The sequence below is a fragment of the Mugil cephalus genome, chromosome 11 (genome assembly GCF_022458985.1).
Source record: "Mugil cephalus isolate CIBA_MC_2020 chromosome 11, CIBA_Mcephalus_1.1, whole genome shotgun sequence".
Lineage (NCBI taxonomy): Eukaryota > Metazoa > Chordata > Actinopteri > Mugiliformes > Mugilidae > Mugil > Mugil cephalus.
The window spans coordinates 22,507,754-22,524,701 of NC_061780.1; the positions used below are offsets into that span (position 1 = coordinate 22,507,754).

The window sequence follows — 16,948 nt, forward strand, 5'->3', positions numbered from 1 at the left end:
TAATATAATAATAATATGATTGCATGCATTCATTTCATTCAATATTCACAAACATACCTAATCATTATGGAAAAAGCTTGATTCACACGTGCATTACCACGTATTTTGTCTTTAAATTATAACATAAGTAGAACCATATGTACCTGCGTTATCAATACACAATAAGAAGAATATACCTTGAATATACACTGTGTTTTGAGTTGCTCCACTTTGTGTCGTTTGTGTAGGAAACCAACATTGCTCCGTTCACGGCCTCCTCCCACCAAGTCTATGTCGTTTTCCAAGCCCGGTACTCCACCCTGCCGTCTGGCTTCAGACTCACCTGGAGCAGCTGAATGGGGAAAGAAATTAAATAAAATCCTCCTCCTTAAGATATTTTTCTAATCACATTTTAATGGTGTAGCATTGCTTTATTTTTTATGTAAACCTGTGTGACTGATAAATCTAAAATCTAATTGTAATAAATAGATGATTTAGGAAGTAATTTCTGTCATTTCAGAGCGCTGACTGTAGATAAATACCACACTTCCTCCAGTTTAATTAATACGACGCTCTGCTCTACCTCCACCAGTTACAAGGAAATGTTGGATTATACACTGTACTTATTAAAAGAAAATGTTTGTACAACTTCTACAGCCCTGCGGGAAGCTTTATGGAGCAGTTGGCATGGAAACTGGTGGTCACTTTAATGTCACATCCTGTTTCTATACAGTGAAATACCTAAAATAAAACTAAACTTGTACAAAACGTCGATACTGATACATCCATCAACATTGCTCCCAGCCACCAGGGGGAGCTCTACCTACTTTGGTTTCACTGTTTTTAGGAGCAGTTCGTTATTTATATACAGTCTTATGTTTTAGATGTATATGATATACCAAGTACATGCACAAGCATCTTATTCTGTTCTGGTCAAAATGATCAAGAATTGAGATCAGGTGTGTCAAACTCATCAGGTAGCACCTGCAACATAATAACTGACCATTAAGCTAATGCATACGGTACATAACTGTGTAAAACACTTGGGAGACAGACACACAATACTGGAGACTAATAAAAGCAGATATATTTTGACAGTCTGTCGCTGTTGGCTTTACTGTGATGAACAAGTACAACAAACAACGACACCATGAAACCAAAACATCAGACCTACGCTGATGCTGAATGTGAACGGGAACTGTGCACCCACTTTGATTATTTAAGAAGAACAATACCACTTAGAGCAACTGGGGGTCTGCAGATGTACTGCAGAAGGGTTGCAAAATCTTTGGTTGATTAGACATTTTTCATATTTTTTATCACTGTTCACACTTTTTAATCAGAGTGTAGCATTAACAACAGGTGCACTAGAGGGCAACAACGAGGCAACGCCTAAAACAAGAATGATTTTACTCGACTGTTTTTCACTTATATTTAATTTGGCTAGGGTCACTAGCATGAGGCTAGCACCTCGACGCTACGGAGGTTACACAGACAGTCCAGGATGAGACGTCAGTACATGTTATTGCTAGAAGGTTTGTGAGACAGACGGCTAACTCTTGGAGGGCTGGACAGGGACGTAAAAGGTCCTCAGCCCATCAGCAGGACCTGTATCTACTCTTTGGTGCAAGAAGGAACAGGACCAACCACAGAATGACCTCCAGCAGGAGGCACTGGTGGGAATCTAAATGCTAGCAAGTCCGTTTTCATCCATCTCTATCTGAATTCAAGAAACAATTTGGAAATGAGGTGTCTCCAGTGTTCTGCTATTCCTTGCTGCCCCCTAGTGGTGATAATAATAATAATATAATTCATCTTCATCATGCTAAAGAAGTTGATGACGATCTTCCGTCCAAGAAAAACACGAGGAAGGAAAGCAGAAGGTGCAGGTGTTGTTTATGATAATCTAACAACCAGATAAAGTGGCAATAAAACAGCTGAACTGAAATTCTCTCTCAACAGCTCATAATATAATATAATATAATATAATATAATATAATATAATATAATATGGATCGAAGTGGAATTTGGACTAATTTGGAAGTACAGCCATAGTTTTCATATCATTTTGTGTATTTTTGTATTTTTCTAACCTTTTGTTATATATCTAGCCTTAGTTCAGTGTGTCAAATACACCGCTGGATGGTCCAATCTGGCATAGAGGACATTAGTCTCCTGAGACCCGGTGTCCTCATATGGGGACATTATGCTTTAGGTTTGTGGCAGCTCCTCAGAAGGAGACACTTTTGTCTGACATCTCGTGGTAGTGAAGGGTCGATACACTTGTTATTATTAACTTTTCTAGTCTGAGATGTAAATTTAACAAATTCACAAGTACTCATTTGAGGACATTAGGGATTGAGTTTTATATATAGTGAAATAATCCCTGTGTCCACATATGAGGGCATAATTTACAGATGATGCTTCTTAGGTCCTACTAATCCCAAATACCTTGGAGAAATTAAAAATGCATTCCGAGCAAAAGCTTGTGTCTGCTTGTGGTTAATTTCTAGATAAAAGTAGCTGCTATTCCTAATTTGTCCACCAGGGGCTCACACTGTTTTAGTAGCGAACATGACACAAGACTTTGAACCAGAATTAAACTGCAGATGGCAGCAATATTTGTTGGATCATAAAAAGTTTTGTCGTTAATTGTTAATATTTTTTATAACGTGCATGCAGTTATTTGCACTTAACCAAAAGGGGACATTTTGAAGGGATCTTTATTTGTAGGTTATTATGCTAAATTTGACACCTTTTCCTTAGATCATAGGTCTTCAACACGGGGGATCCTTGGTTGATTACACATTTTTTATTATATAGATTTAATTTTCCCCCACAAACTTAAATTTCTTTGAATTTCTTCAAATTCTTCAAATAATACACAGGTTCAAATAGCTTCATATTGAATTCAAAATTATAATCCTAATTTATATTTATAAATAGCAGTTTAATATATAACACATATAGTAGGTAGGGGGTCCCTATTTACTCTGCGTATTTCTTTTGCATTTTTTTATTTATTTGTTTATTTATTTTTTGTAAGGGACAAACATGTTCACTGATTCACGTTCAGTTGCAGACTTCATTCAGAGTCTGTTCCCTGCAGGTGTCGTCCACGCTGCCTGTAAATAAACCGGGCGAATTTAAGATTATTCTCGAGTCTGGGAAATGTACGAAATACGTCTTTGTGTGTTAATGTTTGATTGTGATGTCAGTAGATGAGCCTGTCTCTTTCCCGTCCGATGTCAAAGTCTCTTCCTGGGTGAGCGCTGTTATTTTTAACCGCTCCGTGACCCTGAACAGGATAAATAGTTTATCATTAATCTATTATACGAGCAGACTTTGTCACAAAAGGCGGATTTGATGTTGAAAACAATGACTCTACAGTTATCATTTAATCAATACATTAGATAAGACGGGCCTGTTATCTCTCCGTTTGCTGCCTCCTTCCCCTTTATCCTCCTCCCCCAGTTTCTGTGTTGCATTAATCACCACATTTAGATAATTATTTATGGATGAATGCCTGATTACCTGACCACGATATCTAATCATGATTTTCTCTTCTGTGATATATACACACCGATCAGGCATAACATTATGACCACCTTCCTAACATTGTGTTGGCCTCACTTGTTCCTCCAAAACTATTTTTAATCATCGGAGAGAGGACGTGGGTCGTCTGAGGGTGTCCTGTGGTGTCTGGTGACACAATGTTGTTAGTGGGGGGGGCTTTGGGTCCTATGACTTTTAGGGGAGGGGCCTCCTCTGTGGATCATCCCACAGATACTTGATCAGTTTGGAATCTAGTGAATTTGGAGGCCAGGTCAACAACTTGTGCTGTTCTTTTTGTTTTATTCAGTGGTTCGTTAACTGTTTTTGTGCGTGCATCCTACTGGAGATGGCTGCTGCCATCAAGGAGTGTCATTGCTGTGGGGTGGGGGGGGTCTGGTCTGGTCTAGATGGGTGGTCTCATCCATGCTAATGCAGGTCCAAAAGTTTCCCAGCAAAAAGCTGAAGTGTCACTAGATGCTCAATGTTATTTCTCCTGCCAGAGGTTTTAATGTTGTGGCTCTGTCTGTAGTAATAATAGTATTTTTGTCACACAGCATTTTTAAAATCGGTGTGTGTGTGTGTGTGTGTGTGTGTTGTTTTTGGAGGTCAAAGAGGCGTTTGAGGGTTAAGACTCGAGGTCAAAGTTAGAATCGGGTTCAAGTTCAGTTTAGTTGTGACGGTTTAGGTGAGAGAAAAGGGACTAGAGAGTTCATCCTGTGAATGAATGAGTGTGTGTGTGTGTCCGTCCTGTGGCTCAGCACAGGAGGCTTATGTATTGTGAGTGTGAATAGGCTTTAGGGGCAGTACAGGGGATTAGCATCAGAATAGCGTGCGGGTGCTGGAAGGCCACAACTTCATTTCTGTCGCTCTGCAACCCTCTCACCTCCACTCGCTGCTCCTCCAAAACCTCCGTCTGCCTCCGCTCACCTCTCTTCCTGCGCCGTCATTGCTTCACTTTTACAAATATTCCTCGTTCTCATCTTCCTCTGGAGGGAAACCAATGACAACATGCAGAATAACCACACCTTCCTGTACTTTGCATATGGAAGTAACCTGTTGAAGGAGCGGCTCCAGCTCAAGAACCCCTCTGCCATCATGCACTGTGTTGCCAGGCTCAAGGTAAAGTATAGACCCCTGTTCTCTACATAAACGTGACGATGTTTTTTAGTGGCTGGGGCTTAGCTGGCGGCAGAAAAATCCACAGGAACACGGTTTATGTGGCCTACAACAACACTAGTTGCTGTACTGACTGGTCAGTTTCTCTGCTGTGCCGTCACGCTTTAAGCATCACGTCGACGAGTCACTGATCACGTGACATTAACAACATGGACGCTTTCTAGAAGACAGATGAGAGGCACATTGCAGCAAATTAGCAGCAGTTCATCAAGTGTGTGGAAATATTCAATTAAAGATGAATACTAGATAAATACCTAAATACAACTAAAGTACAACAACTATAGTGCAATGCATCTCAAAAAACATCTGCTAACGCTAACAGATGAACGCACATCAACTATTTGCCAAAGTTATTAGACCTTTAGCTGCAGTACACAGGCTACACTGTCCCATCCCAGTGCTATTAAATGCTATTGATTTTGCTGAGTTGATTGTGAGCCTGTTTTCTTACAGGCTATACATGTGTGCAGCTCACAGTATGTAAGAATATGGATTTAGTTGTTGCAAAGCATTACTTTCTGCTGTATTTTTATTCATGTCATCACTTGCTGCATTTCCATTACCACTACAAATGTGCAAAAGCCAAACACTTTGAACAACATCTCTCAAATATCAGTAAAACCCTTTTACGCTCTCATGAGGTGGTTTTTCAGACGTATCCATACACAAATTTATTGCAAAGGTGCAATGGAAACAATTTTAGGGGGTCATGTGACCAGTTCATTAAAGGCCCATCTTCCTCAAAGTGAAGTCATGTGATGAGAATCTAAGAAAATTATGTAATATCACAAGATGAGACTTTACTAGAATCACAGCTCATTCGCAAAACACCTTTCAATGGGAACACGTACAAAGAGCATTTCAGAAGTATCGCCTTTATTTTCGAAAGGCAAGTAGCGACTGTAACCCCTCGTTAACATTTAATGATAAGATCAGATGATAAGATAAGATCGATTCACATTGTATCAGGATTAGCTACTGTACTGCTGCAACAATTAACACACAGGTTTTGTCCTGTGTGAATCAAAGCTGCTAGCGACAAAGCCAGAAGACAAGTGTGCATCATGTCTTTAACGGAAATGCAGACGTGCAGAAGTTAGTTTATTTGGGGATGAGAAGAAACCAAACTGACAAAAGACTTTATTTAAGACTAAGTTTTGATGATTAGCTCGGTGCAATCAGAGTGGCAGCTGGTCTACGATAATATTTTAGCTCGGAGTTATGAACCTCACTCTTCGTATTTACCTCCAGTTCTCAGTTGTTTTGCCTCCAGCTAATTAGTCGGACCTATTTTCACAAAGTCAGTTTTCTTTTACTTACAGTGGTTTTAGAATTCATATTAGCAAAAACATCTACATCATTAATTAATTTTAAGTCCGGACTGAAGTCCCTTCTAATACACCAAGACTCATAATAGCGTCCTTTACTATATATTCATTTTACCCATTTATTTATTTTGCTTTTGAGTATTGTATTATTTTTCTTTGTTGCTGGAGGTGGTACGTTGAATAAGCCCAATTCTTTTATTTGCTTTTTCTTTACCTCATCAGCACTTTATGTATCTTATTTATTTTATTTTTTTTTATCTACATCTAAGTCGTAAGACTTCAACAAGGGATCCGTGAACGTTCTGCAAGGGGACGTCGCAAAATATTTGGTTGATATTTTTTATATATATCTTTTACTTTTCCCCCCACAAATTGTATATATATTTTTTGCTTAAAATACACATTAACATGAATCCAACATATTTTAGTAAAGAGATAAATGGAGGCGGAGAATATAAATCAAAAAAATTAATATTTGAACCTGTGTATTACTTGAAATGTTAATATTGAATGCAAAATGGAAGCAAAATTATAATTTTTACTAGGCCAAGTTTAATATAGAACACATATAGTAGGTAGGGGGTCCCTGCTTAATCAGTTTGGGGGTCGTTAGCCTGATAAATGTTGAAGACCCCTGATCTAAGTTATCGTCTCTGTGTTATGGTGCAAACTACACATGCTTGAATAGGTTCCTGCTTTGTTCATTTTCAGGATTACAGACTAGTGTTTGGGAACCACAAAGGCCTCGCCAGTGACCGGTGGCACGGTGGTGTGGCCACCATCGAACACAGTCCAGGAGAAGAGGTGTGGGGGGTGGTGTGGAGGATGAACGTGTCCGACCTGGAGTCTCTAGACAGGTAAAGTCTTCTATCATCATTTTCTCCTCTGGACTCTGCTGGATTCCCTAAAACGTCTTCTTCCTGTGAAACTTAAACCTGTCGCGTGTGTTTTTTTTTAATGCTCGTGTGAACACTCAGCCAAGAAAATGTGACATTAGGCGCGTACAGTCCGGTGGAGCTGTCGGTGAAGACTAAAGGCCAAGAGCTCAACTGTCGCACCTATATCATGAACAGCTGTGTGTACGCTCCACCATCTCCACAGTACATGAAGGTAGGACTGCTCTGGATGCATTCAAGTGTGTGAGCACTCACTGCTTCTAGAAAATGTTGCTTCAACTTACAGAAAGTCATGATTTCCATATATTAAAGAGGATTAGGTGCATATTTTTTTGTTTTTTTACACTATTATTATATTATTTTTGAATAGTATCTAAGGCATAGGTCTTTAACAGGGGTCTGTGGAGTTACTACAAGGGGAGTATCAAAATTTTTGGTTGATTAGATATTTTTTTATATATACACATTATTACTTTTTTAATTTCCCCACAAATTTAAATGCCTTTAAATACACATTGACATGAATCCAACATGTTATGCTGAAGACATATGGCCTAGACGAGCAGCATTTTAACATCAGTGTCTTCACGGATAAGTCATTACATCATAGTAACCAAAGACAAAACAGTTTTAAAACAAATGGTATTTACAATATGTCTAAAAATAGTCTGTAAACCATTGATTACAGCTCAGACGTGATGGCACATGGTGATGAATCCACTAAAACTACACAGACGTATGCAAGAAGTTGTTCTGTGACATTAAGTTATTCCTTTTTTACCTGTTATTGTGTAACGACTGGCGGCAAACTGTCCCATATTTTCATTGCTTGTGTTAGTTTTGTGAGGCAGGAAGTGGAAAAACACCACACAGAGACATGAACTGGCATTAAAGAGGGGACAATAAAGGTGACACACTGTAGCAGACAAAGGTGTTACCACAAAGGCGCGTTGTATATCTGAAGCGCGTCACGTGTGCAAAAGAACAATCTGGCGCTGCTGAAACATAACACGGTACAGTGTGTGTTGACAGTGTTGATTACGTAGTCAGGTGATGAGGGGGTGATGAGGGGGGTGATGTTATCTGGGTTCCACATATCTCACATTTAGTAAAAAATGTAATATTTCACTTGACCGGAGTCATGATCACAATCCTTTTAAAAGTGTCACAAATAATTAATCAATTTCAGCCCATCATGGAGAAACTATGGATTAGTTTTGACTTTTTCACTTTTGAATGAACGTTTTTAAATATAGTGCAGAATCCACAATGTGCACCACTGTAATATGTCAAAGTTAAAAGTAGTTTATAAGTAAATAACATCACCCACCTTGTGACAATTCACAACCCAGATGTTACGTAGACAATAGGTCTTCAACAGGGGGTCCACGACCCCTAGGGGGTCTGCAGAGGTACTGCAGGCGGGGTCACAAAACCTTTGGTTGATTAGATATTTTTTTATATATATACATATATATTTATTTAATTACCTCCACAAATTTAAATGCCTTTAAATGCATGTTAACATGAATCAAACATTTTAGTAAAGGGATAAAAGATGGCGAGGAATAGAAATAAATAAATCAATATTTGATCTTGTGTATTATTTGAATAGGTTAATACTGAATGCAGTTTGATAATAATGATGCATATTTATAATTTTCACTAGGCCGAATTTAATATAGAACACATATAGTAGGTAGGTCGTCCCTGTTTAATTTTAGTTTTCAGTCAATTTTCAGTCATGAAAGATGTTCGTGCAATAACTGAATTAGTTAAAAACAAATAGTCCAGACTTTATTTTTTTAGATCTACTCTCATCTAACTTTTGATGCATTGAAACAAAATGAATATAGGAAGAAACGTGGGGATTTGCTGCAGGTTTAAAAAAAAAAACGGTATGTTGTTTTTAACGCCTGCAGGTGATAGTGATGGGAGCAGAGCAGAATGGTTTACCAGTGGACTACCAGAAGAAGCTGCGAGCAATTGAGACCAACACGTACGATGGTTACCTACCGGTGATGGCTGAACTGGAACGAGCCAGAAGAAGAAATGCCAAAGAGAGGCCTGGTCTCCGCTCAGATGCCTGACGACCATCAGGAGGAATCCATGTCCACGTTTTACTATAGGAAAGTCCTCATGACACTGCTGAACAGCTTCACCACAGCTCGACGACTTGTACCATGAATAGTGAATCCAGCACCGATGGTCAATCTTGAGTTCACACGGATGAAAATATCAGATGCATTTTAAAAGTTGGACGGGACTTAAATGAAACCAGTATTTACTGTATCAGTGAAAGGTTTGAAGACGCCTACTTATTTAAGGATGTTCTTATTTTTACTCTTTTCTACTCTTTTGAACAATGTTGAAAACATCAAGACTTTGAAAAGCACTTGTGACGTTATGTAGAGAGGAGAGAACATGGTTCATGACAGGCTGCATGCATCACCTTAGAGGCCTTTCACGGTGGTTTTGTAGAAGTTCTGAGATCTGCTGAAAGATTCACGTCACTCATCCACAGCTGTCACATCTAGTAGTTTGGAGAAATCAAACCTCCATGTCAACATCACAGCATTTACATGTTATCAGGAGAAACCGTCTGGGCAGGACGATGGAGCAAACATGAAACATCAACGGGGTAAGAACAGAAAAGATGGCACGTGATCTTCTAGGGCAGGAAAGTCAAACTCATGTTAGTGCAGGAAACACCTAATAATCTATAAATAGCAAAGAAGTACATTATTCAATCATTAATATTCATTAATATCTGTATCGCAACTGTACAGAAGAATGAGATGGAATAAAATTATGCACTCATGTCCTGCATTATTAAGTATTTATTTAGTGATTTATTCCGAACATGCAAATGATATGTGTATATATGGGCAAATAAACAGAAATGATAATACAAAAAAAAAAACAACAGTTGATGCAATCTTAAAAATAAATAAAATAAAATAAAATTTAAAAAAGCAGCATGATAATTTAACTTACATGTTTGAAAATGGATGCAAAGAAGTACAATTTAACAAGTAACTATAGTATATAGATACTAAATAAACACAGTATAGATAAAAATTAAATGATACATAAAAAGTGATAAATAAAAGAGGTGATCAAAAGAGTCTGCGGGAGTCAGAGTTTGTGTGGTAGAGGACAATCCTCCTGGTCTTTCGTGAGCCTCCATATTCATAATCCTGGAAATGTGTCGTTGTATAGTCCATTGAATATAGAAAGTTTAGTGCATTCAGATACACACACACACACACACACACCGTAGACCCTCCCTTTTACCCACATGTTTACAGCCTGCATACCTGGGGTTATCATTCAGTAAACATCAGACTAACAGTCTTAAAATGACAACTATATACAACTGAATTTGTGCAAATTTGTGCAAAACAGAATGAGTTTGTCCAATTCACACCAGAGCTTCTTCTTGCCTGAGGGGAGGGGGACAAAGTGTGTGTGCTGGGGGAGTGGGGGTCTTTCTTTCTGATGCAGGTTGCCCTCTCTTTCTGCATCTGGGATGTGCGATACCACTACTTTTCCTTTCAATTTGATACCAAATCTAATACAGAGACGTCTACTTATGTATGACAAAATGGTGATATTTACAACACTTGTGAATGTAATAATGAAAAATATATTTTATACCTCTGTAGAAGAATGAAACAAGCTGCCAAATATCAGACTTCTCTGTGCAATCTGTGCAGATCTAATTTAGATAAAGAAATCTCTCTCAAACAAAAATGAAAATAAGATCTGGTTGGACAAAGTCTGACTTTGGGGTCTTTCTGTTCTCCCTGCATCTGCGTGGATTCCCTCCGTTTTCCTCCCAACTTCCAAAAACATGCTCCTTAGATTGGTGATTAGTGGTTCTTACAAGAAAATCAAGTAAACTGAGCAAAATATAATTACAACTGAATATATTAGTATGTAGAACTCAACATTTCAATGTCTTATTTACAAGAAAATCAAGTTATCTGAGCACAACATAAGTAGTTGGCAGAATTATACGTAGTTTTCTTCAAAACTTAAAACTCTATTGCAGACAGTTGCCTTGAGTTTTGGTGGATAGAGATAATAAGATTGATTTTTTCTTCTTGTTTGTTTGCACTCATATATTAAGATGTCAAAAAGATTCTTTTTTTGAGATGTGTGTTATAATACCAGTTAGCTTAAAGTAAAACAATTCCCTGTACGTGTACAAGATAAAAACAGAAAGAAGTAATGATGGATTAAGGATGTCCAAGATTTTTTGGGAGAAATATTGAAGCTAATACAGCAGTTTTGTGTGTTTGTGTGTGTGTGTGTGTGTGTGTGGTTTTAAAAGCATAGACAGTATAAATATGGACAGGGAACAGCTCCTCAACACTGAAGTTAAAGCCAGTAGAGCTCCCCCTGGTGACTGGCTGCAGTATAGGTCATAAGCTCCAACCTTTTTTAAATAATTTCACATGCACACACTTCTGTCTAATATATTTACTGTTTCATCTGGACGTATCCTGCAGGCGCTGCTCTTCCTTCCACAGATGCATTTGTTTATCTTGCTGCTGACCTCTTGACATCCATCCTGGTGAACGACTGTCTTCTGTGTTTCACGGTTTATGGTCAGAATATAACAATGGGTCTAATTATTTGTTAAAGATTGATTTTAAAAGGAAAGAGGACTTCTTTGAATTCTTCTTTTTTGGCTTTTTTTTACACCCTGGTCACTCTTGGACAATTTCTTCATGATTTATTTTTATTTGTAATTGCAGAGGAAAAGGCTTTTTAAAACTCATTTACGGTGTCATTCAGTCAATGTTTTATGCCTCTTGTGGTTTACCGTCTTTTTTTTTTTTTTTTTTTTTTTAATCAATGGGTGTCAACTGAAGCTTGTCCTTCTGCAGTAAAAACTGTGAATGATTACACACGGCTGTTGGGGGCAGTATTGTCTTACAACAAGTGTTAATCAACTGTAGTGAGACACAAAATGAGCTTTACAGTGACAATACACAATGTAGTGACTTTGAAGCATTTTCTCTTTAGGTATGAGGTTTAAAATGAACCATTGATGTCTGGATGCAACTGGTCGACTTTGTTTGTTAGAGGAACTTAAATCACTCTGTGTTCTCCTCTCAAGAACCTCTGAGGTTACAACAGATCCTAAAGACTTGTAGCTGAGATGATGTCCCGTATTTCTTAATGCTATGTTATGCTATGCTATGCTGCCTAGATTATCATCCCAATTAATTTACAAAGATAGAACATTTTAAAAAATCCCATCAGCACCAGATGGTAAAAGCATTACTAAAAAGCATTAATAATGATAATAATGAAAAGTAGCATCTTAAATGAATGTGCAGGAAAGTCTTTAATTTGTGAAAATGTGTGCAATTTGTGCATTAGTCATGATTCATCCGTGAGTTCCATTGTTTCAGCATGCAACATGGAGCAAAAAGCATATTTCTGGTTATATTATTACCATGGACAACACGAAGGAGGACAGCAGTCATGACATAGTGATGAGGCTTCACACTGAACTGGTGAGTGAAAACGTTTATGAACAATACGTGAAGCAGTTGCTAAAAAAAAAGGGGACGCTAAAATGTTGGTCTGTAAAAGCTGATTTTCGAGTTTAAAAAGGCCTATTTCTAGGACTTAACCCAATCCAATAAATCCAGTAGTAGTGCCAGTAAGTCGGTCAAACAATAGAGTGTGTGGTGTTTTGCTAATCTGCAAATGAGCAGATTTGAACAATGAAATTTGCGTGTTTTATTTATTTTTATTTTTTTTTTAAAAAGCCACAAATTCAGAGGATAGTCAAAATATAACATTACACACAATCCACTCTGCTCCACTGGGTGTCACTTGAAACTAGAGAACTATTCTTCCTATTGATACAAAGTACTGCGTAGCTGGAGCTAATCAGATAGCTTCAGCTAACAGGGAAAACACGCAGGCAAGCTTCAAAGTTCACAGTCGACTCGTCAGAATTCATTCTTATGCCTCAATGTGTCATCAAATCTGAAAGCAATTGACAGCAAATGCAATTGTTTCATTTCTTTTTGTGGTCTTTTGTGGTCCATCCACCCAATTCTGCATCAGCTATGCACCACACGGTGGCTCTCCTGACAGAATCAGATTCCTTTGCCTCCATCTAGTGGGATAAGAGTAGTACCACAAACACAAATTAGCCTCAAGACCTTTGCAAACATATGTAACATAGCAACAGGGAAGAAATGTCACCATTTTTATGGATTCTATAATGTGCACAATGGTAGAAATTGATGATTTCTGTGCACATATAATGGGAATCAGGGGGTAATAACTCAATTTGGCACACTTTGGGTACCTGGTGCTATTTTTTACTAAAACCTTTGTAGAATATGTATGATTTGATGTGTTTCTCTAAACTCTTGGTGCAGTTATAGTCGTATTCTTTGAAGTCTATCCACAGAGAGCAGGAAGTCATCAGATAGCTCAAGAAAGCAAAGTGGGTCCTGACGCATGTGAACCCATGAACCCACAATCAGAATCCCTCGGAGATAGAGCCATGATTTACTAACGCTAAAGACGTCAATGATGCACGTAGAAGGAAGGCTGTGGATTGTTAACTATGGGGGATTGCTTTCCTGCTGCTGTGATTAAGAAGGAGGTGAAATTTAATGCATCATATGTTAAAATACAAACTAAATAACAGTTGAACACATAAAAAGAAATTCAGAGTCTCACCTTGTTTTGTTGAATTAAAATTGCACACACATAACAAACATGAGTCCTTGGAATAAAATACTTTGTAATGGTGCTTTAACAATGACACATTTCAGGGGGTGAAATGAGCGTCTTGAGTTTCTGATAAGCCGCTGAGAAGCTGTTTGGGGAAGGAGGCTCCCCAAGAGTCAAGTCTTTCCACAACTGTTGACAAAACATTTCCCAGATGACCAGACATGGTCTTACTACAGAAAGTTTTTTTTTCTTTTTCGAGGCGTCTCAACCACCCAGAGTTGTGACAAAATTCCAAATAAACACGCGATCTGAGACGGGAGGTCTCTGGAGGCTCCGGGGTAGAAAGCTGTCCTGTCTGTGGGGTACAGGCAAAACAGACTCTTTTCTGCCATGCAGCTGCAGCTGCACGCTCGCAGAATCACATGACCCCCAGCGGCTCAGCGCAGAGGGCTAAACACTGGATCATCAGCTTCCTACCACCCAGACCACGGCCTACAGCGCTGTCAAATAAGGTTATTATTAAGCCCATGTGTGTTAACCATAAACTTAACCATGGATAAGAGGGGTCATCAGAAACACACTATATTAAGTTGAGCTTGAGTTTCACCCTAAATGATCCTATATATGTTGTGCAAACCATAAGTACTGAAGGATAATACTCTAATCTTGACTCTGGCCTCTGAAATGCATGATACCAGGAATAGAAAGACAGATTAACCAGCTACATTACATCACATCACATTATATAGACGGTAAGACAGTCCAGATCTTCTGCCTGGGCCTTTTCTATAACCTCGTTTGTTTACAACCTTCCTTGATCCTCCTCATAATGGTTTTACTTGGAAATTATAGAAAGTTCAACCTAGACCAGACCAGCGACGGCTCTCCTTGATGGCAGCACCACTCCCCAGCAGGATGCGTGCACAAAAACAGTTCAGGAACAACTCAAAAAACATGAAAAACATCACAAGGTGTTGACCTGGCCTCCAGATTCACTACATACCAAACAGAGGCCCCTCCCCTAAACCCATAGGACCCAAAAGCCCCCCCACTAACAACATCCTGTTTCCAGACACCACAGGACGCCCTTTAGAAAGTCCATGTCCACTCTCCGATGAGTCACAACTGTTTTGGAGGCACAAGGGAGACCTACACAATATCAGGAAGGTGGTCATAATGTTATGCCTGATCGGTCTACGTTCTAGTCATGTCAAAAAATAAAGCAGCTCACATTGTCCTCAGCTGTGATCTCAAAGCAAATATATTTAGAAACTATTAGTATTATATATAACTATTAGTAAGTAAATTACTTTATTCATTAATTAATACAAAACTCCACAAGTTCTATACATAAAAAAACACTACAGCTCAGACGAGACATACGGCTGGAGAAAATCTTTCACAGCCAAAAATAAAGACAAACTATAGTAAAAGGTAATGTAACAGATCTATGTACTGTTTGCATGGAACGCACTTTGATCCAAAGACTAAAAGAATTCAAGTTGTTTCTAAAGAAACATTTCATAAATAGAGACATATAAAACTATTTAATTATTATTAAAAGGTTATTAGTTAATTAAAATAACTGTTGGTTTAAGTTATAATAGCTATGGTGTTTGATGATATAGTTACTGAATTTATAAATATGTTTTGTATTGAATCAGAATCACTGCAACTTATGTGAGTGTTGAGAGTAGCATTATTCTTATTTTTGTTATTTTTTGTTTTTATCTTTATCTTATTATAATGGTTATTATTTTTAAATGTATTTTTGAATTCCCTTTTCCCCATTTCCTCATATTCTTTTTATTCTTTTTTTATTTTATTTTTTGTATATACTGTATATCTTGTGTCGCACCCCAGGAAGAATAACTGCAGTTTTTCTGCAGCTAATGAGGAAACTAATAAACCGAACTAAACAATAGTGAGTAATTTTTTAGGCAAAAAAAAAACCTCAACATACACAGGATTCATAAACTCCATAAGGCCTTCATTTGAATTATCATCTCGTTTCATTTTCAAGGACTATTATTCGTGTGCATTACTTATCTGCTGATTCTGTTAATGACAGACTCCTGGTCAGATAGGCCCCGTCTATCTGGACACAATAACAACTCCCGTTTACTGCCGCATCATATAAAAAAAATGAGCTTTAGGGAAATGGACGTAATGATGGTAAATCATATACTGTTTATAAACTTATAAATTACATGATGGCGCATGGCACATTACACAACACGGAGCAAGTAATGGAATTTCCTCCTCCGCCCAGTCATAATAGACAATGTTTGACTGTCAAGATATGTTTGCACGGAGTGGAATCAAACAGCAGGAGCCGTCTTCGTTCTACATAAAGGGTCTATCAGGAGCAATTACCCATTTCCAGAAGAGGGGAATTCTTTCGGGGTTAGCTCCTCGAGCGGCCCTGAATCTCCTGAACCCCGCTTCCCTTCTCGTACGTGTGTTAAATTAAGAACGGTGTCCTCCGCAGTCTGTAACGCACGTTGTGCTCGTCCATTCAGGTTCTTTCATCCCTTCATAAAACAAGAGGCCGGCGTCCTGCGGAGTCACACAGCCCTCATGTGGGGTGGACTCAACAACAGTTAAGTGGGGCACAGCACGAAACCACACGTGGGCCGTTGCACAACCAGCTGCAGCACCATATATGAACTGTGGAGACCTGCCCTGAAGTTATTAACCGTCGTGTTTGGTGGAGAGGCGCGTCAATGAAAACACCTCACGTCTTTGGAGAATCACAAACAGCCGGGTCATTATTTCCAGATATAATTGCTGTTGTTTTTTGATCTTAAATCAGTGGTGGAATAGAAATGGAGATAAAACTGTGCAGTGTTTTCCCTATTTTTTGTTTCATATTGTTTGCTTTCCAAATAGTTTATTGTAGTTTCGAGATGACATCAACATCATCATCCACGCTGTCTGCAAAGCTGGTTTTTCTGCTTCGCTTAACATCCACTCGGCAATTCCTCTTGTCAAGATATGTTATTCAGATACAGGTTACATGCAGGGCCAGGGTCCTGAAAAGGCAACGCTGGGAAATTAGAAATTGTTACAGTGATGTCCTGGGGTATATTAATAGCAGCACTTTTTCCCCTCCTTTTTCTAAACTAAGGCAGTTAAAGCACCAGTTCCTAATGTCGTGTAGGTCTCCCTTGTGCCTCCAAAACAGTTGTGACTCATCAGAGAATAGACATGGGTCTTCTGAGGGCGTCCTGTGGTGTCTGGAGACTGATACTTAATGAGTTTGGAGGTCAGGTCAACACCTTGTGTTGTTTTTCA

At 38.5% G+C, this 16,948-nt stretch overlaps 2 protein-coding genes across 2 annotated transcripts in view; both read left to right on the forward strand.

Annotated features, from left to right (window-relative positions):
• cubn (cubilin (intrinsic factor-cobalamin receptor)) overlaps positions 1-1,079 on the forward strand; it is a 49,192-nt gene extending 48,113 nt beyond the window's left edge. The window contains exon 67 of the mRNA XM_047599723.1: positions 228-1,079. Within this exon, the coding sequence (XP_047455679.1) occupies positions 228-335 (108 nt within the window). The 3' untranslated portion in view covers positions 336-1,079. The remainder of the gene's footprint in view (positions 1-227) is intronic.
• Positions 1,080-4,277: 3,198 nt separating this feature from the next.
• Positions 4,278-9,817, forward strand: ggctb (gamma-glutamylcyclotransferase b). The gene is made up of 4 exons (XM_047599186.1): positions 4,278-4,653; positions 6,750-6,895; positions 7,016-7,148; positions 8,857-9,817. Exons 1-4 carry the CDS (start codon positions 4,543-4,545, stop codon positions 9,022-9,024), a joined length of 558 nt encoding a protein of 185 aa, XP_047455142.1. The 5' UTR covers positions 4,278-4,542; the 3' UTR covers positions 9,025-9,817.
• Positions 9,818-16,948: the final 7,131 nt, after the last annotated feature.

Coding starts and splice junctions, on each gene's coding strand:
- ggctb (XM_047599186.1), top strand. CDS start 4,543: ATGCAGAATAACCACACCTTCCTGTACTTTGCATATGGAAGTAACCTG. Junction 4,654..6,749: donor ACTGTGTTGCCAGGCTCAAG/GTAAAGTATAGA, acceptor GTTCATTTTCAG/GATTACAGACTAGTGTTTGG. Junction 6,896..7,015: donor GACCTGGAGTCTCTAGACAG/GTAAAGTCTTCT, acceptor GTGAACACTCAG/CCAAGAAAATGTGACATTAG.